This window comes from Macaca fascicularis, chromosome 14 (assembly GCF_037993035.2).
Source record: "Macaca fascicularis isolate 582-1 chromosome 14, T2T-MFA8v1.1".
Lineage (NCBI taxonomy): Eukaryota > Metazoa > Chordata > Mammalia > Primates > Cercopithecidae > Macaca > Macaca fascicularis.
In genome coordinates this window covers 124,827,957-124,846,261 of record NC_088388.1, presented here as the reverse complement: position 1 = coordinate 124,846,261, position 18,305 = coordinate 124,827,957, and the positions used below count along the sequence as shown (strand labels likewise).

The 18,305-nt window shown below is 50.7% G+C and overlaps 3 protein-coding genes across 24 annotated transcripts in view; 1 reads left to right on the top strand and 2 right to left on the bottom strand.

The window, feature by feature from the left end:
• Positions 1 to 67: 67 nt before the first annotated feature.
• On the bottom strand, positions 68 to 10,704 carry FOXRED1 (FAD dependent oxidoreductase domain containing 1). Of its 13 annotated transcripts, none has more exons than XM_074015602.1 (11): positions 10,445 to 10,704; positions 7,887 to 8,328; positions 6,505 to 6,615; positions 6,128 to 6,246; positions 4,574 to 4,668; positions 4,165 to 4,266; positions 3,725 to 3,801; positions 3,374 to 3,534; positions 1,640 to 1,769; positions 1,006 to 1,110; positions 68 to 754 (listed from the first exon to the last, which is right to left on the bottom strand). In XM_074015602.1, the coding sequence occupies exons 2-11, from the start codon at positions 7,917 to 7,919 to the stop codon at positions 500 to 502; spliced, it is 1,188 nt and encodes a 395-aa protein (XP_073871703.1). In that variant the 5' UTR covers positions 7,920 to 8,328; positions 10,445 to 10,704; the 3' UTR covers positions 68 to 499. The 13 variants fall into 13 exon arrangements, with proteins under 13 accessions (XP_073871703.1, XP_073871706.1, XP_065385737.1 ...); XM_074015605.1 differs by having other exon boundaries at positions 4,574 to 4,664; positions 5,928 to 6,246; positions 10,569 to 10,704; XM_065529665.1 differs by having other exon boundaries at positions 10,569 to 10,704.
• A 256-nt stretch (positions 10,705 to 10,960) lies between these two features.
• Positions 10,961 to 16,899, top strand: SRPRA (SRP receptor subunit alpha). The gene is made up of 14 exons (XM_005580118.3): positions 10,961 to 11,171; positions 11,773 to 11,856; positions 12,148 to 12,311; positions 12,525 to 12,685; positions 12,937 to 13,096; positions 13,215 to 13,368; positions 13,572 to 13,663; positions 13,770 to 13,888; positions 14,025 to 14,111; positions 14,410 to 14,582; positions 14,678 to 14,891; positions 15,303 to 15,466; positions 15,555 to 15,653; positions 15,800 to 16,899. The coding sequence occupies exons 1-14, from the start codon at positions 11,055 to 11,057 to the stop codon at positions 15,926 to 15,928; spliced, it is 1,917 nt and encodes a 638-aa protein (XP_005580175.1). The 5' UTR covers positions 10,961 to 11,054; the 3' UTR covers positions 15,929 to 16,899.
• Positions 16,900 to 17,178: 279 nt separating this feature from the next.
• Positions 17,179 to 18,305, bottom strand: part of FAM118B (family with sequence similarity 118 member B) — a 50,760-nt gene continuing 49,633 nt past the window's right edge. For all 10 annotated transcript variants that reach the window (XM_065529671.2, XM_045369993.3, XM_074015618.1 and 7 more), the window contains one exon: positions 17,179 to 17,702. In XM_065529671.2, coding sequence (XP_065385743.1) covers positions 17,689 to 17,702 — 14 coding nt within the window. In that variant the 3' untranslated portion in view covers positions 17,179 to 17,688. The remainder of the gene's footprint in view (positions 17,703 to 18,305) is intronic.

Sequence of the window (18,305 nt, the reverse complement as noted above, 5' to 3'; positions counted from 1 at the left end):
ACAAGGCTAATGGGGTGCTTCAAAAGCTCCTGCTGTACAATGAAAAGAAGAGACAGAAGACCGGAGGGAAGGAGTTAATCACATGTATTGATTGATGGATAGGATAAACAGACAATCAAGAAACCTGAGCCAGGCTGCCCCAGAATGCTCCCATGCCTGGGCTGTCTGCTAAGAGGGTCAGAGGCAGTCTTTCCTGGTCAGTGCCAGGATGGAGCCAGTCCTGGGCCAGGGTGCTCAGGCCTCCAGCTGGATTGCCCTGGTGGGGGACACCAGCATGGGCTACAGATCAGTCCTAGGATTCTGCTCATCGCTTGCTGTTGGCCTGGGCCTCAGTGCCTGTGCCTGCCCAGCCATGTGGATGCAAATGGCCCGCCTGAGAGGAGAGGACACTGGGGAGGGGAGAAGGCCCAGCACAGTGCTGGGGAAGACTGGAGCAGCAGAGAAGGCTGTGAACACAGCCAGGATGCAAGCCAGTGGAGCCAGTGCAGAGCACACATGCTCACATGATGTTGTTCTCCTGGGTCTTCTCTCCCAAGTAAAAGCGGTTGAAGAGGAAGGGGCTCAGGTCGATGGTCTGGAAGCTGCCCTCCAGTATCATCTCTGCCACAGCTCGCCCAACGCCAGGGGCCTGCTGGAGCCCGTGACCACTGAAGCCAGTAGCAAAGTACATGTTGACAACTAGTGGGTGGGGGCCCACCACACCATTCTGGTCAAAAGTGTTGTAGTCGTAATAGCCGGCCCAGGCTGTCTGAACCTGCGGGTGCACAAAACACTGGGGTTCTCAGGAAGGCTGCAGCCACACTCCATCCTCACTCCTCGTCAGGGGTCAGCACAAAGTACCCTCTACCCACTGCTGAGGGGTCTATGGAATGCCATGTGTCCAACAAATTCCTTAGCAGTTGTGACATGGAGGGACTACGGCAGCGCACAGTTGCCAGGGGACCAACGTCATCTGTCCCATCTAATGTCCAAAAATAAAAAGGAAAACCTGCCCTTGCCAGTTACCTTCAGAGTCTCAAAAGCTGGGACCCTCAGGGCCAAATGGGGCCACACCTTCTCCTGGAAGAAATCATGGTCCACTTCCAGGTTCGCTGGGTCTGGTTCTTCCTCCTGGAGTGAGAGGTGGGGACAAGGCTTACATAGCCTGGGACACAAGGGCAGACCCAGACTTGTTCAACAATCCCTGTGCAGATAGGGGATGGGGAGAAATGGTCCCAGTTCAAATCTGGAGGGGGCTCTAATATCAATTAACACAGCACGCAGCCCCCCAGAAAAGCCTGATTCTTTTTCTTTTTTTTTGCTCTTGCTGCCCAGGCTGGAGTGCAATGGTGTGATCTCGGCTCATTGCAACCTCTGCCTCCTGGGTTCAAGCGATTCTCCTGCCTCAGCCCCCCAAGTAGCTGGGATTACACACACCCAGCACCACGCCCAGCTAATTTTTGTATTTTTAGTAGAGATGGAGTTTCGCCATGTTGGCCAGGCTGGTCTCGAACTCCTGACCTCAGGAGATCCACCTGCCTTGGCCTCCCAAAATGCTGAGATTACAGGCATAAGCCACCGAGCCTGGCCAAAAGCCTGATTCTTTCATGACAATTATTCTATGTCTCCTTGCCAGCATGTCCCACCCCACTCGGCTTACCTCAGCGGGGCTACGACCACCTAGGTAGTTGCTACCTAATCCTTCCCGGCGGAAATAGGCTCCACTGGTGTCTGCAACAAGCGGAGTCTCTAGGCCTGGTCCCTGGGGGCAGTGCCATACATACACATACCTGCCACAGCCAGCGAGGTTATGAACTGTAGAAACAGCATGGCCAGCAACCCTCCCCAACCCCGTCCACCCCCTACCCACACACACCCTCCCAACCCTGTTCCCACACACACACCCCCCCTCCCCAACCCAACACATGCACACACACCCCCCTCCGCAACTCCCACACATACACCCTCCCCAACCCAGCACACACACACATACACACCCTCCCCAACCCCATACACACACACACACACCCCCTCCCCAACCCAACACACGCACACACACACGCTCCCCAACCACACACACACCTAGTGCGGTTACCAATTACAGAAACAGGATGGCTGGCAACGCCCCCCAACCCTGTCCACACACACACAAACCCTCCCCAACCCTGTCCACACATACACACCCTCTCCCCAACCCCATACACACACCCTCCCCAACCCCACACACACATACACAAACACCCTCCCCAACCCCCCACACAAACACCATCCCCACCCCCCACACACCCTCCCCAACCCCACACACAAACACCCTCCCCAACCCCCCCACACACATACACACATCCCCTCCCCAACCCCGTCCACACATACACACACTCTCCCCAACCCCATACACACACACCCTCCCCAACCCCCCACACACATACACAAACACCCTCCCCAACCCCCCACACAAACACCATCCCCACCCCCCACACACCCTCCCCAACCCCACACACACATACACAAACACCCTCCCCAACCCCCCACACAAACACCATCCCCACCCCCCACACACCCTCCCCAACCCCACACACAAACACCCTCCCCAACCCCCCCACACACATACACACATCCCCTCCCCAACCCCGTCCACACATACACACACTCTCCCCAACCCCATACACACACACCCTCCCCAACCCCCCACACACATACACAAACACCCTCTCCACCCTTCCACACAAACACCATCCCCACCCCCCCCACACCCTCCCCAATCCCCCAACAAACACCCTTCCCAACCCCCCTACACAAACACCTTCCCCAACCCCCCACACACAAACACCCTCCCCAAACCCCCCCATACAAACACCCTCCCCAACCCCCCAAACACCTTCCCCAACCCCCCCACACACAAACACCCTCCCCAACCCCCACCACACACATACACACTCTCCCCAACCCCACAGGCACACACACACCCTCCCCAACCTCGTACACACACACCCTCGCCAACCCCATACACACACACACTCTCCCCAACCCCCCCCACAGACATCCTCCCCAACCCCATACACATGCACACACACACTCTCCCCAACCCCATACACATGCACACACACACTCTCCCCAACCCCATACACACACACATACACCCTCCCCAACCTCGTCCATACACACACACACACCCTCGCTAACCCCCCACACACACCCTCTCGAGACCTAACCCCATACACACACCCACACCCCCTCCCCAACCCCATACACATACACACTCTCCCTAACCCCACACCCCCACACACCCCCTCCCCAACCCCACACACACACATACACACACACACATGCTATCCAACTTTGATGTCATTTCTTTCTTTCTCTCACCAACCTCCTCAGCTGCCCAGAGGACAGTTACCTTTTCCTCGGCTCCACAGGTAGCTTGGTGCCCTGCAGGGTGCCAGGCGGCCCCTTTCCAATACCAGCCAGCGCTGCGATTTGTGCAGACCAGGCTCCGGCTGCGTTGATCACAATGGCGCATTCCACAGGCTGGTACTCCAGGCTGTGATCCATCTTCACCTGCAGGCACCAGAGAGTGAGGGGTGGGAAGACCCGGACCACATACCAGGCACCCTGAGAGGTGCCCTCCTTCCTGGGCCTTAGTTTTACCCATACTGGAAAGTGGGTCAAAGAAGACCAAAACCAGGAGAGTCACTACCTTTCCTGTCCCTCCATTTTGGTAAAGGACATCACCAGACTAGAAACTTACATGGACTTCATGGATGCTTTTCAAGGTCACCATTTCGTCATCTGTGGTCATCATGCGTTGAGATGAAGTGACAAAACCTGCAGAGAGGAAAATGAAAAATAGGCCTTGGAGGCCCTGAAAAGGAAGGAAATGGGGATTTCACTTGTTTCTTAAGGAAAGAAAGCTGGAAGGATGGGAGCTTTCCTACAGACACTGAAGCAAACAGATGAGGGAGCTGGCATGAGCTCGGCCACACTCTGACAGGACAGTGCTGAGGTGCAATCATCAAGCAGATCACAAGTCACAGCGCAGCTCAGTGAGGAACCCGGGTCAGGATGCCTAGGACCTGCTCTCAGGGTAGACCCCTTTCCCCCGCAGCCCTTTCTTAGCTTGTGACTGAGAAGGTAAGACCTAGTCTAGGCCTATGCCCCAGTTGCTAGAGGAAACAAGCTCAGACTCACGTGTCACCTCTCCCTGGCAGAAAAAGACTCCCATGGACATGAGCTTTTGCCGAAGCCCGTGGAGCAGACACCAGGGGTCAAACCAACCTTCATTCTCCATCCCTGTGATAAGAAAAAGAGAACTGTCACAAAGACAGATGAGGACTTCTGCTCTCGGATTGTATTTCCTGTGTCCCCAACCCCTCTTGAGGGCTTGTAAGCCAGGAAAGGTCATCCTGACCAACTGAACCACAGAGACAAAGCCTGCTGAAGGCTAGAGAACTAGCATGGCCCAGGGCAGTCCCCATGACACGGGAGGAAAGCGTTCCTCCTTCAGCTTGGCTGTGGGGTACCCGAGACTCCCAACCCGTGGCACCCCTTAGTCTCTACCTTCAGGAAAAAAGCTGTCCCCTCTGCAAGCAAGCCTCACCATAAGACGCCAGAGCCACTCCCTCTGTGTTTATCCAGGGAAACTTGTTCCGAAGCTGATCAGGAGACATCAGACAAACTTTGGCTCCCTCCTGTCTGAGATAAACGTGTGGGTCGGCGTATGTGTGTCAGAGAGGAGAGTGTGCAGAGGGGTGAAGTATGGACCCCAACCTCACAAGTGGGGAGTCCAGCTCAGTCATGTCACTTCTCTGCCCCAAATGCCCCTATTTTTCCTCACTGTTGAGTGGCTGAAGACCAAGCCTCCTAGTCAGGCTCTTCAGCCTTGACTGCCTTTCCTTCCCTACTCCCTTGTCTCCTTTCAGCACACAGAGCTCCCTCTATCCCCGTCTATTCCATGACTTTTTTTTTTTTTTTTTGAAATGAGTCTGGCTCTGTCGCCCAAGATGGAGTGCAATGGTGCGATCTCCGGCTCCCTGCAACCTCCTCCTCCTGGGTTCAAGTGATTCTCCTGAGTAGCTGGGATTACAGGCACACACCACCACACCTAGCTAATTTTTGTATTTTTAGTAGAGATGAGGTTTCACCACATTGGCCAGGCGGATCTCGAACTCCTGACCTCACGTGTTCCATCTGCCTCAGCCTCCCAAAATGCTGGGATTACAGGCATGAGCCACTGCACCCAGCCTATTCCATTAACTTTCACAACAAGGTGGTAACCTTGTTCCCTCCACTCCTGCCTGGATCCACCTCCTCTCCACTCCTTTTACAATCCTGTTCCTGAGTACAGGTATCTCCTCTGGGACACTGTCCCCCAGAGCCGCCTCATAGCAGAGGCACCAACAGAACACTCCCAAGCCAGACTGCTGGCTTCAAATAAAATCCCACTGCCACCACTTACTAGTGCCTTATGTCTCAGTTTCCTCATATGTAAAATGGGGATGTTCTGATGATTAAATGAGTTAATATCTGTACAGCATTTAGGATATTTATGTCACTGTGAGACTTGGGTGTTTGTTAAATAAACATAAAAATAAAGCCTCCGGCCATATTGCATCACAAAGATGCCCACCCTCACCTGACCACGAGAATCATTTAGAGCAGGGGTTGCCAAATCTGACCTGCTGCCTGTTTTCGTAAATGAGCCACACTCCTTCATTTGCGCTTCTGTCTATGGCTGCTTTCATACTGTGATAACAGAGTGGTTAGAACAGACTGTACGGCCAGCAAAACCTAAAATACATACTATCTGGCCCTTTACAGAAAAAGTTTGCTAACTCCTGACTTCAGGTTCTTGTTAAAACCCAGATTTGTGGGCTCCTTCCCTCGAGATTCTAGTTTATTAGGTCTGGGATGTGTTCCAGGTGGTTTTCATGCTCTGACAAATTAGGAAGCACCTGGCAGTGTTTTGTCCATATCCATGGTACAGCACTCCCACGGGGCACTGCAGGTCTGTGTATTTCCTTCCTGACACATTGAGGTCCTAGACCGCAGGGATCTGTCTTATCAACTCCGCTTTCTCACTTCCTAATCTGGTGCAGGAGCCACCCAACACCTTTGGCTGCAAAGCAACTGAGAGGCCGTGCCAGGCACCCACTTCTGCACTTTCACGTTGCTCTCCATGGCTGCAGCATCCTTTTCTGAAGCCAGCAAGAGGTAGCCCGAGGGGTTGAACTGGAGGTCCAGCGGAGGGGCATTGGTTACGGCCAGGTACTCCTGTGTGCAGAGAGAAGCTCCTGAAAGAGACTGACTTAAGGATGCAAGGAAGAGTTTTCCGCCTTCTTCCCCCACAGCTCCCCAGGCTCAGTGCCCTAGACCTTGAGGCACCCACCACTAGGAAGAAAGGCCAGGGCCCCCCACTTCTTGTTGACTGACCCATTCTTGCTGTCTGGCTACCTTGCTAGCTGGGCTCCTCCCCACTCTGGGCTAAAGGAGGGGTTACCACCCCAACATCCCAAATATCATTGCACCTACATTGATGTTCCGTAGAAAGCTGGCTGAAAAGAGGGAGAGCTGGATGTTTTCAGGCAATGAGAACTGCTGACAAATCCCACCCACTGAGAGCCCAGTGGAGGCCTGTGAATACTGTGGAAAGACAAGAAAAGTTGAGGTAACCTATCACACGTGACTAGAGTACTGCAATGAAAGCTTTGAGCTATACACCTAAAGTTGAAGGGGAGTCCTATTTGCAAGTCTATAATCTAAGACCCATGCATATGTCAACTTGAAGGCAACAGTGTTTAAAATCATTAGTAGCGGATGTGCAGAGAGGGTCAGTCATCTGGAAAGAGCTGACACAGTGGTACAAAATGGTTGGAAGTCCAAGGGCAGACGATTAACATTTCATCTACCATTTGGAAAATGAAAGGTTATGAATGAAGTAAAGTAGCAAGATTCGTGGCTAGCGGCAATGCAAATGGGAACATCTAAAGTGCAAAAACCAGCTGGGTGGTGACTCATGCCTGTGATCCCAGCACTTGGGGAGGCCGAGGCGGGCAGATTGCTTGAGCTCAGGAATCCGAGATCAGCCTGAGCAACATGGTGAAACCCCATCTCTACAAAAAATACAGAAATTAGCCAGGTGTGGTGGTGCATGCCTGTGGTCCCAGCTACTCGGGAGGCTAAGGTGGGAGGACCTCTTGAGCCTGGGAGGTGGAGGCTGCACTGCACTCCAGCCTGGGCAACAGAGCCAGACCCTGTCTCGAAATAAATAAATACAATAAAATGCAAAAACCTCACAAGTAATGGGACCTGAAAGAAGCAAGTTGAGGGCGGGAAATGGTGGCTCATGCCTGTAATGCCAGCACTTTGAGAAGCCAAAGCAGAAGGATCACTTGAGGTCAGGAGTTCGAGACCAGCCTAGGCAACATGGTGAAACCTCATCTCTACTAAAAATACAAAAAATAGCTGGGCTTCATGGTGTGTCCCTGTAATCTCAGCTACTCAGGGCACTGAGGTAGGAGAATCACTTGAACCTGGGAGATAGAGGTTGCAGTGAGCTGAGATCGTGCCACTGCACTCCAGCCTGGGCAACAGAGCAAGACTCTGTCTCAAAAAAAAAAAAAGAAAGTTGAGACACTTAATTATAGCTTGAGTGCAGAGCTGTGAGATCTCGAAAAATCCAATATTATGAAATCTGCTTTCAAAAGAATAAACCTTATTGCCAACCTTCCTGGTTTGACCAAGGAAGATCCTAGGACAATTTCTCAACAAGGTCCAAAGCACAATCTCTGCCCATTGGATCTCCTGAGATTGAGGTCTTCCCCTCCTCTCCTTCCCTTGTCCCTAGGGTGCTTAATAAAATGTGAGTCATCTTTCTTGCCCCACTCATGACTCTGTCCTACCCCAGGCCTCACCGTGTGGTCCCGTTCCACCACTAGCACCCGCATACCACCTCGTCGGTTCTCCAGCTGCTTCAGCCAATAGGCCACAGACAAGCCAAGCACCCCACCTCCCACGACCACCACATCCGAGTGCTCGGGGGGCAGGTGGCTGGTGTCTGGCAGTACATCACAGGGCGTTCCAGGCAGGATCGACTTGATCTTCTTCTTAATCTCGGACACTTTTCCATCCCAGTCTGTGGGATGTAGTTAGGGTCAGAGGGCCACACATTTCCTTCCCACATGGTTGGGGGGTTGGAGAATGGACACAGGAAAAGGTGAGCTAAACAGACACATGAATTGGCAGTCCCCACTGTCAGTCCATCTCATAAGGTCACCTTGCACCCAACAGTGTTGCCACAGTTTTCTGAATAGTCCACATGCCATCAGTCTCCCTTTTCATGCATTGTGCCGAGCACTGCAAGATTCAATTTCCTAAAATTAATTTTCTACATTACCTCCTGCATACACCTCTCCTGATCCCAACTCACATGTTCAACTGCACCGTCATCCCCACTTGGGTCTTCCAGGCCTCTGGACCAAGAGGCTCCGGCACACCCCAAGTCACGGCACCCTCTGAAGCATGGCACCTCTAAGCAGCACCTTATCCTGGATATCCATCGCCACAACGCAACCTACATTTATATCCTATCTATAATCAAGTCCTGAGGGCTCTAGTTTCCAAGTAACTCCTCAATCTGTCCCCTTTCTTCCTCTGCCACCATCATCCTAGGCCAAGCCACTATCATCTCTCAACTGGACAAATGCAAAAGCATCCTAACTGTTCCCACTGATTCCCCACTTCCACCCCACCCCCTGCTGCGAACATTTTTACAACATAGCTAGAAATATCTTTTCTTTTTTTTTTTTTTTTTTTTTGAGACGGAGTCTCACTGTGTCGCCCCGGCTGGAGTGCAGTGGCGCCATCTCGGCTCACTGCAAGCTCCGCCTCCCGGGTTCAAGCGAGTCTCCTGCCTCAGCCTCCCGAGTAGCTGGGATTACAGGTGTGTGCCACGACGCCCAGCCAATTTTTGTATTTTTAGTAGAGACGGGGTTTCACCATGTTAGCCAGGATGGTCTCGATCTCCTGACCTCGTGATCCACCCGCCTCGGCCTCCCAAAGTGCTGGGATTATAGGCTTGAGCCACCGCGCGCGGCCTAGAAATATCTTTTCAAAACACAAATTTAATAAAAAACGCTCTTGATTAAAACCCTTCAGTGCGTTTCCATTACTCTAAGAACCAAAGTCCAAAGTCGTAAACAGAGCCTGTAAGGTACTGCACAATCTCGCTCCTGTTCATCTTATCCTCCCCTACACTCCAGGCCCTTTAGTTCCTTGATGGCACCTTATTTCCTCCCACCACGGGGAACCTACACGTGCTCTCTGCTTTGAAACTGTGTCCACTTCCTTGCCTAGTTAATTCCTTGCTTGGAAAGCCTTTCCTGACCCCCAGACCAGCTCAAACTCTACATGGTCTTTTGGACACAATTGCAGCTTTGAGTTTGTATTGTTACATACTCTAAAATCCATGAGGGGTAGGCTGTGTTCACCTTCACCACTGAATCTCCAGCCTATGGTAACACCCGGCATATTTTAAGTGCTCAGTAAGTACCTTAAATAAATTAATCATTTTGCCATTTCATACCTCACTCAAACTCTTCTCAGCAGCACCGCAATCTTTCTTTGGTCTGGCCTTAGCTCACCTGTCCACACTACATTTCATGCTACTACTTACACTGTCTATCTAGATGGCTTTTGCTAGTTCCTTGCACAAGAACAATATTTTTCTCCTAATCTGCACTCAATTATTCAGAGACAGGAACACACACCTTTCTTAAGCCAGTAAACATCCTTCAAGGCTGATCTCAGTTCCCACCTGCTCCATGTACTTCCACCATTATACTAGCTAGCAGTGCAAAGCATTCTTTAAGTTGAGTTCTATCCAATCTTTTTTTTTTGAGATGGAGTTTCGCTCTGTCGCCCAGGCTGGAGTGCAATGGCGTGATCTCGGCTCACTGCAACCTTCGCCTTCCGGGTTCAAGCGATTCTCCCGCCTCAGCCTCCCGAATAGCTGGGATTACAGGAGCCCACTACCACATCTAGCTAATTTTTGTATTTTTAGTAGAGACGGGGTTTCACCATGTTGGTCAGGCTGGTCTCGAACTCTTGAGCTCGGGTAATCCACCCGCCTCGACCTCCCAAAGTGCTAGGATTACAGGCGTGAGTCACCGCGCCCGGCCTCTATCCAGTCTTGAACTGGCCTACTGTCTATTGAAATTTTCCCTCTCTAGGTACACTCTAGCCATCTTCCAGGACATTCACTGAATCCCGTCTTCTCTTCACTCCTTCACCGCAACAGCACTAAGTACAGCATCCTGAACGCGGGCAGGACTTAATGCACATCTGTACCACCTATCAATCAGTCTGACTGTAACCGGAAACGTAGAATGATGTGAGATCTGCCACCTGAGAAGGGCTGCCTTGGGAGCCATACACCTGCGCCGCCCGTACAAGCTCTGGTAGGCAAGCTTACCCCCTTCCCCAAGCCGACCCACTGTCCTGCCAGTGTGGGCCACGGTTTCGGGTCCTGAAGGACACACAGTCGGAGGTTGGGGACACCCCAGAACCACAATACCCTCTGTCGTCCTCAACTTTACCCAGAGAAAAGCCTCCTCTGCGAGTGCCTGGCCTCCGGGTCAAGAGGCCCCGGCCCAAGCCGTGCGGCAGAACCCTTCGAATCATGGCCCCTCTGAGACCGGCACCCTCTGAGAGCCGCACAGCTGCCTCGCTATTATCCCAGCGGTCACTGCTCCGCACCAAACGCCATTCAGACGAGCGCGCCAATTGGCCAGTGGCCCTCAGGGCTCCGCCCCCCCCACGCTATAGGTGGCTGTCTCCCCGTGACCTCTCCGGGAGCCCCGCCCAGGCCCGCTCCCACCCGCCATTGGCTGGCCTTGAGATACGTCAGGCCTGCGCGCCCTCGGGCGGAGATGGGGAGGGCACCCAGCTTTCCGAGCGGAAGTGCGTTGAGCGGGTTTCCGGGGCCGCTGGTGTGACGTGTCCCGCGCTTGGCGCAGCAGGAAGCGGCGGCTATCGCGGCCTGAATTCCCGGCGCCGGTCCCAGCTCCTCTGCCGCTGCCGCCATGCTCGACTTCTTCACCATTTTCTCCAAGGGTGGGCTTGTGCTCTGGTGCTTCCAGGGCGTTAGCGACTCATGCACCGGGCCTGTTAACGCGTTGATTCGTTCCGTGCTGCTGCAGGTACCGCCCCCGTGGGATCAGAACTCCAGGCTCTTCTTTCCTGACCCGATCCATGGTCCCTTCGATTCTATTCCGCGCCTCCTCCCACCCTCCCCGCCCACCTCAAACTGGCCACTCACGCGTAACCCGGGCTCCGCTTCGTTTTCTCGTCCCCTTCAGAGTACCCACAACTTAGTGACGACCCCCACTCCGGCGTCTGGACTCTAGCCGAATTCCGGCGCCTTTGGTATTCCCCTCCGCTCCCTCTGTTTATCCCCAGCAGCTTGGTTTTGTTGTTTTGAGGCTAGGTGAAATAACAGATGGGAAAACACCTTTACAAAACTGAATGCTGTATAGCTGCTAATAATCTGATTGTTTATATGACTACTTTCGTTTTGGCTCCTATGTGCCTTGCTGCCTCTCATCTCCTTCCCCCAACTTGGTTATCTTCTTTCATTTCTGGTGGAATGCCAGAGAGAAGTGCCCCAGCATCCTCTTGTCCTGGGGACAGATTTGAGTTTGAGGGAAATGTCTGGCTTTTTCCCAAAGGTAATCCAAACCCAGGGCCCAAACCTGGGTTTTCTGGGGATGGTCTGAACACTGAGACATACTCTTTCTCCAGGAACGGGGAGGTAACAACTCCTTCACCCATGAGGCACTCACACTCAAGTATAAATTGGACAACCAGTTTGAGCTGGTGTTTGTGGTAAGTGGGATGTTGTAGAGGGACGATTACATTGTTAACATAGTCCTGATTATTAAGAGAACTCTGATTAATTGCAGCCAGTGTATATGATGACGTAACTGAAAAAACTAGAAAGGTAGATGGGGGAAAACAGCAGCTACTGGGCCCAGGCAGGGAGCTTGGCTGCCTGTCAGGACAGGGAAACCGGCCAGGTAGCTGAACTATCTCTGAAAGCCAGGGTTGAGTTGGCGTCCCTCCATTCTAGGCTGGCATGTAAGCAGATCTGTTGGCTCTGTTTCTTCCCCTAAACAGGTTGGTTTTCAGAAGATCCTGACACTGACGTATGTAGACAAATTGATAGATGACGTGCACCGGCTGTTTCGGGACAAGTACCGCACGGAGATCCAACAGCAAAGTGCTTTGAGTTTATTAAATGGCACTTTTGATTTCCAAAATGACTTCCTGCGGCTCCTTCGGTGAGAGGCCTGCCTTCTCTAAAATCAATTTATTTCCCTGATTTGATGATCTCTCTGAAGGTGGTTCAAGGGTGGTAAATTGGTGTGTTCAAAGACATTCCTAATTTGCTCCCCGGTTCTCATTGTCCTCTTAGGTGTGAGAGTCCTTTCTCTGGACTGTTATTTTTCCTCCTGCATGGGGTAGAAAGATAAACTATTCTCTTTTTTGTTTAGTGAAGCAGAGGAGAGCAGTAAGATCCGAGCTCCCACTACCATGAAGAAATTTGAAGATTCTGAAAAGGCCAAGAAACCTGTGAGGTCCATGATTGAGACACGCGGGGAAAAGCCCAAGGAAAAAGCAAAGAATAGCAAAAAAAAGGGGGCCAAGAAGGAAGGCGAGTTTGAGTTCTTTGGATACACTGGGATGTGAAAGGTGTTAAGACGGTGCTAAGGACTGAGGTGTTCCTTCTTTCTGTCATTGCTTGCCTCCTCCTCACTCAAATGCTCACCATCCTATAATCCCCAGGCCTTGTGAACTCCAAGATGTTTGGTCCAAATTTCCTTTGAACAATTTGGAAGACTTTTAGCCATTGTCTAGTGGTTGAGATTGTCTTTTTTTTTCCTTCAGTGAGTTTTTTCCCAACAGGTTCTGATGGTCCTTTGGCTACCAGCAAAGCCGTCCCTGCAGAAAAGTCAGGTCTTCCAGTGGGTCCTGAGAACGGAGTAGAACTTTCCAAAGAGGAGCTGATCCGCAGGAAGCGAGAGGAGTTCATTCAGAAGCATGGGAGGGGTATGGAGAAGTCCAAGTGAGCACTCTTTCTTCAGTACTCTCAAAATACTGTTATCTAGACATGATGGGTGCAAGGGAGTTCTGGTCTCCGGCTCATGTTTCCTTTCCTGCTTCTCCACCATAACCTGTTGCAGCAAGTCCACGAAGTCAGATGCTCCAAAGGAGAAGGGCAAAAAAGCGCCCCGGGTGTGGGAACTGGGTGGCTGTGCTAACAAAGAAGTGTTGGATTACAGTACTCCCACCACCAATGGAAGCCCTGAGGCTGCCTTGTCTGAGGACATCAACTTGGTAAGAGGCAACAGGGGTCAAAGTGAAGGTTATCTTTAATAACAAATTGGGAGGAAGTAGAGTGTGGGAACATGATACTTGGATATGAATGAGGGGTAAGTTATACTTGGAGCTTCCCCAAATGAAAGAGATAGAGCAATGTGGACTTCTTCCTCAGAGACCTTAGTGTTTCTGGCCCCATCTCCTTTCCCTGTATCTTCCAGATTCGAGGGACTGGGCCTGGGGGGCAGCTTCAGGATCTGGACTGCAGCAGCTCCGACGACGAAGGGGCTGCTCAAAACTCCACCAAGCCTAGGTAGGGAGATTTCAAGTGGGGGGGTGGCATATGCATCTGCAAAACTGGTAAGATACAACTCCCACCTACTCGCTCTATGTGTATTTGTCATCTCCTGTCCCTGCAGTGCGACCAAGGGCACACTGGGTGGCATGTTTGGTATGCTGAAGGGCCTTGTGGGTTCAAAGAGCTTGAGTCGTGAAGACATGGAATCTGTGCTGGACAAGATGCGTGATCATCTAATTGGTAAGCTCTGAGGACCGGGCTGACTCATGTTCACGGGATACAGGTAATTGAGCGCAGACTCACTAGCGTTTCTCACCTGCACGATAAAGACTGGTTGTTGCTGACATGGAACTGACCTACCTGTCCCCCTCCTCAGCTAAGAACGTGGCTGCAGACATTGCCGTCCAGCTCTGTGAATCCGTTGCCAACAAGCTGGAAGGGAAGGTGATGGGGACGTTCAGCAGTAAGTACTGCCCTAAGTGAGAAAGTGCTTATGTGTACCAAGAGGTTAAGTGCACAGACCTCTGTTCTTACGAGGTATGTGACTTTTGGCAAAATCCTTAACCTCTAAACCTCTGTAACCTAGATTTTAAGGGTTATTGAGAGGATTAAATGAGTTAGTCCTTGTAATGTGCGTCTGTTCTGGATTTCTGGGAAAAGAGTCTAGTTAACTGTCTTAGTCCCCTTAGCTCAGAAAGGTGTTAGGCATTTTTGAGAGCATTCTTTACACAGCTGCAAACGTCCTCCACCTCCTCTTTCAGCGGTGACTTCCACAGTAAAGCAAGCCCTACAGGAGTCCCTGGTGCAGATTCTGCAGCCACAGCGTCGTGTAGACATGCTCCGGGACATCATGGACGCCCAGCGTCGCCAGCGCCCTTATGTCGTCACCTTCTGTGGTGTTAATGGAGTGGGGAAATCTACTAATCTTGCCAAGGTCAGTGCAGTTCCCCAGCCTGTCGCTGATATTTGTGTACTTCTCGTGTCTCAAAATCCTGGCTTTAGGTGACTTTTCTCACTTCTTTTTCACAGATTTCCTTCTGGTTGTTAGAGAATGGCTTCAGTGTCCTCATTGCTGCCTGTGATACATTTCGTGCCGGAGCTGTGGAGCAGCTGCGTACACACACCCGGCGTTTGAGTGCCCTACACCCTCCAGAGAAGCATGGTGGCCGCACCATGGTGCAGTTGTTTGAAAAGGGCTATGGCAAGGATGCTGCTGGCATTGCTATGGAAGCCATTGCTTTTGGTACAGTGCACAGGAAGTCGGGGGGCTTATTTGGGGTCCCTTTTCCTCCTTTGGTTCTCTTGGAATTTGCAGATCAGGCTTGTGCTACTACAGACTCGTTAATTACAGTAAAAAGTCAGATCAGTTACTTGCCATGCTCTGCTTTTGGGTAATAGATATAGTTGCAGGCAAAGTTAATACACCCTAACCAAAGAAGCCTGAATTTGGTCACCTTTATCCTGTTATCCTCCTTTTCCTGAACATGTTTGGTGATGGCCAAGCATACAATCAAGTTTGTCTCACATTACCTTGGAACCAAATCCAGGGCCCAAGACAGTGAACAGGTAGCCAAACTAGGATTTTCTGAAAGGAAGCTGGGAATGAGATTAGTTGTAGTCCAGGTTTTCAGAGTTGACCACTTTCTTTCTTTAGCACGTAACCAAGGCTTTGACGTGGTGCTGGTGGACACGGCGGGCCGCATGCAAGACAATGCCCCTCTGATGACTGCCCTGGCCAAACTCATTACTGTCAATACACCCGACTTGGTGCTGTTTGTAGGAGAAGCCTTAGTAGGCAATGAAGCCGTGGACCAGCTGGTGAGAGTGTGGGCCCAGTTCCCTTTACAACTTAAGCTTTAGTCAATGTACATGGTTCTTACACTTCTGTCACCTTTTTTCTTTCCAGGTCAAGTTCAATAGAGCCTTGGCTGACCATTCTATGGCTCAGACACCTCGGCTCATTGATGGCATTGTTCTTACCAAATTTGATACCATTGATGACAAGGTAAACGTGAGACTGGAGGGTGGAGTGGGCATCCTCCGCAAAGGAGCTGAGGCTGCAAGGAAGCCTTGGCTCCAGCGCTTCCTGTTCCTAAGAGGGCGAGTGAAAAGTGGGCTCGTGTTGATTGGCTGTCCCCTTTCTCCACTTAGGTGGGAGCTGCTATTTCTATGACGTACATCACAAGCAAACCCATCGTCTTTGTGGGCACCGGCCAGACCTACTGTGACCTACGCAGCCTCAATGCCAAGGCTGTGGTGGCTGCCCTCATGAAGGCTTAACATGGCTCTTGCCCAATACCAAATCGCCGCTTTCCCCACAAGCCCTTCTTCCTGTATCAAGAATGTGCTTTAGAGTATGTGAGCAACTTGTCTTCAGTGTAGTACAAAGGCAGAGCGAGGGGGCTTGTGGCTCCTTCCAACCCCATTCCCCGTTCAGCACAGCCGCCATCTGCAAGGAGGGCCTAATCATGTTAAAATCACTGCCCACTGACCCTCTCCCAGCAGGTCTCCCCCTTCCTACTCAGGCACCCCCTTCACTCTGCCTACATACTCAGTCTCATTACAGCTTTGACCAATGGTTGGAACCCAACACCAGAGCTTTGCTAATAATTAGTGTGGTCAGGAGCCGTCTGAGCCTAATGAGTCCCAGCTGCATTAGGTTAAGAGACTCTTCCAGAGCCAGCGCCAGGTCTTGAATGGCACCTCTCCCTAGGATACACAGCCTGCAGGTCCCCAGGACCTGGATGACACCCGCCTCACTGTGGCAGTGTATTGCCTGTTAATTGCTGCTAATTCTAATTCTGATGATGATTCCTACTCCATTGTTTACCCCAAAGCGTCAGCTAGGCTGGAGTGATTTGTTACAAATGAGCAAAAGATGAGTCCCTGCTTCCCTCAGAAATAAAGGGAGGTGAGCTGCAGGGTTGCATTGGGCTTCTCCGCCTCCCAACTCTTCCCATTCCCAGAATCCAGAAGTCAGCTTTGCATGTTCCCCTTCCTGGGAGGAAACCAATTGTGAGAAGGGTATATGTTGCCCCCTCCCCTCCCATCCTCCTAAGCAGTCCTGGCTTTTCCTCATCACTCCCCTCTACAGTGCCTGGTAGACAAGTGCTACGTTGAAGAATACAAACCTCTTGTTAAGACTTGTCCTGTAGCTTGATATTACAGATGTGCTATTAGTGCAATAAGGTGAAGGCTGTCTGCCCAGAGAAATAAGTAATTTATATAAGAAAATAAATTTCATAAATAAATTGCCTTTTAGGTCTTGGAGTTCTTTTATACAGGATTCAAAACTAAAATTCCACAACACACTAACTATAGTTCTAGGGCTTATATATGGTGAGGACAACAGAGCAGAAGTTTACTCCAAGGAATCAGGTAAGTAAACGGTTGTCCTAAGAATGAGATCACCCCAAGGTGAAAGATGTCAGAACCTTTAAAATTGGGGTTAGTAAAATTAAGCTTATTAGTTAGTACCGTGATGCAAGTTAGAGTCTTCTACAATGACTCTCAAAGTAGAGCCAGGGTCCTGGCAAGTAAATGAACAAGCTTTTAATACAGCTCAGTTATGTAAAATACTGTACACTGTAAAAGATCTAGAAAACTAGAGCTTCAAGTCATGTTTTAAAAAAGCCATTAAGCTTAATTGAAAAACCAAGTATAGAGTACAAAACTGCAACAAGAGCCACAGTGATTCCATGGCATCTAGACCCCGAGTCCATGCAGAGCTGCAGCCAGTCAGTGGAGGTATCACATTGGTGTGCTGTGCGGACACAAGCATGTCCAGCCTGGGGAGTGGGTCGGGAGCTGCATTTGGGTCCTGCTGTCACTTTTATTCTTGAACAGGCAGCAGAATATCAAGAACCAGGTGGTATGAAGGATTACGCTGGAACATTCCCCCCTCTTCTACCCCGCCCTTCAACCACTGACTATTGTTACTTTCTGGGAGTTGTGTTGGGTTCTTGTAAGTTTATTTGTTAAACACTGTCCGTGGTAGGGCCTTACAGCTTGGTCTAACGGTGGTGATTTCTCTAGCTCGCTCATGTACTACAGCCTGTGGGGAGAAAGAAAAGAGAACAAAATGAAGTTTCACAAAACAGGTTTATGCATCCGAAGCTGCAGATACTTAAGTCAATCCTAACCCTTCAGAAGGCAAGACAGGAGATGCTAGGAATCTTGTAATTTATTTAAAATTTTATTTACTTTTTAGAGACAAGGTCTTTCTCTGTCACCCAGGTTCAAGTACAGTGGCACAATCATAGCTCACTGGGCTCAGGCAATCCTCCCACCTCGGCCTCCTGAGTAGCTGGGACTGCAGCGCACACCACCACACCTGGCAGTGTTTTAATTTTTTTTTTTTTTTTTTTTGTAGAAATGACATCTAGCTATGTTGCTCAGGCTGGTCTCAAACTCCTGGGCTCAAGCAATCCTCCCACCTCGGCCTCCTGAATTGCTGGGATTACAGGCCTGAGCCACCACACCCAGCAGTACTTCTTTCAAAATTAACTGATCATTTCACTACATTGTAATAGACTTGACAGGAAAAGATAGAATCGTTAATGGGTAGGAGAGGAAAATCATTCTCTATAGTGTTTTTTTTAAATTTGGCAATGTGAGGTTCAAAGTAACATTCTCTCTAGTCTTAACCAAGGACCTA

Coding starts and splice junctions, on each gene's coding strand:
- FOXRED1 (XM_005580116.4), bottom strand. CDS start 10,653: ATGATTCGAAGGGTTCTGCCGCACGGCTTGGGCCGGGGCCTCTTGACC. Junction 6,616..7,886: donor TGGTGGAACGGGACCACACG/GTGAGGCCTGGG, acceptor GTCTTTCCACAG/TATTCACAGGCCTCCACTGG. Junction 755..1,005: donor CAGCTTTTGAGACTCTGAAG/GTAACTGGCAAG, acceptor GTGCACCCGCAG/GTTCAGACAGCCTGGGCCGG.
- SRPRA (XM_005580118.3), top strand. CDS start 11,055: ATGCTCGACTTCTTCACCATTTTCTCCAAGGGTGGGCTTGTGCTCTGG. Junction 13,664..13,769: donor CAAAACTCCACCAAGCCTAG/GTAGGGAGATTT, acceptor CTGTCCCTGCAG/TGCGACCAAGGGCACACTGG. Junction 15,654..15,799: donor TTGATACCATTGATGACAAG/GTAAACGTGAGA, acceptor TTCTCCACTTAG/GTGGGAGCTGCTATTTCTAT.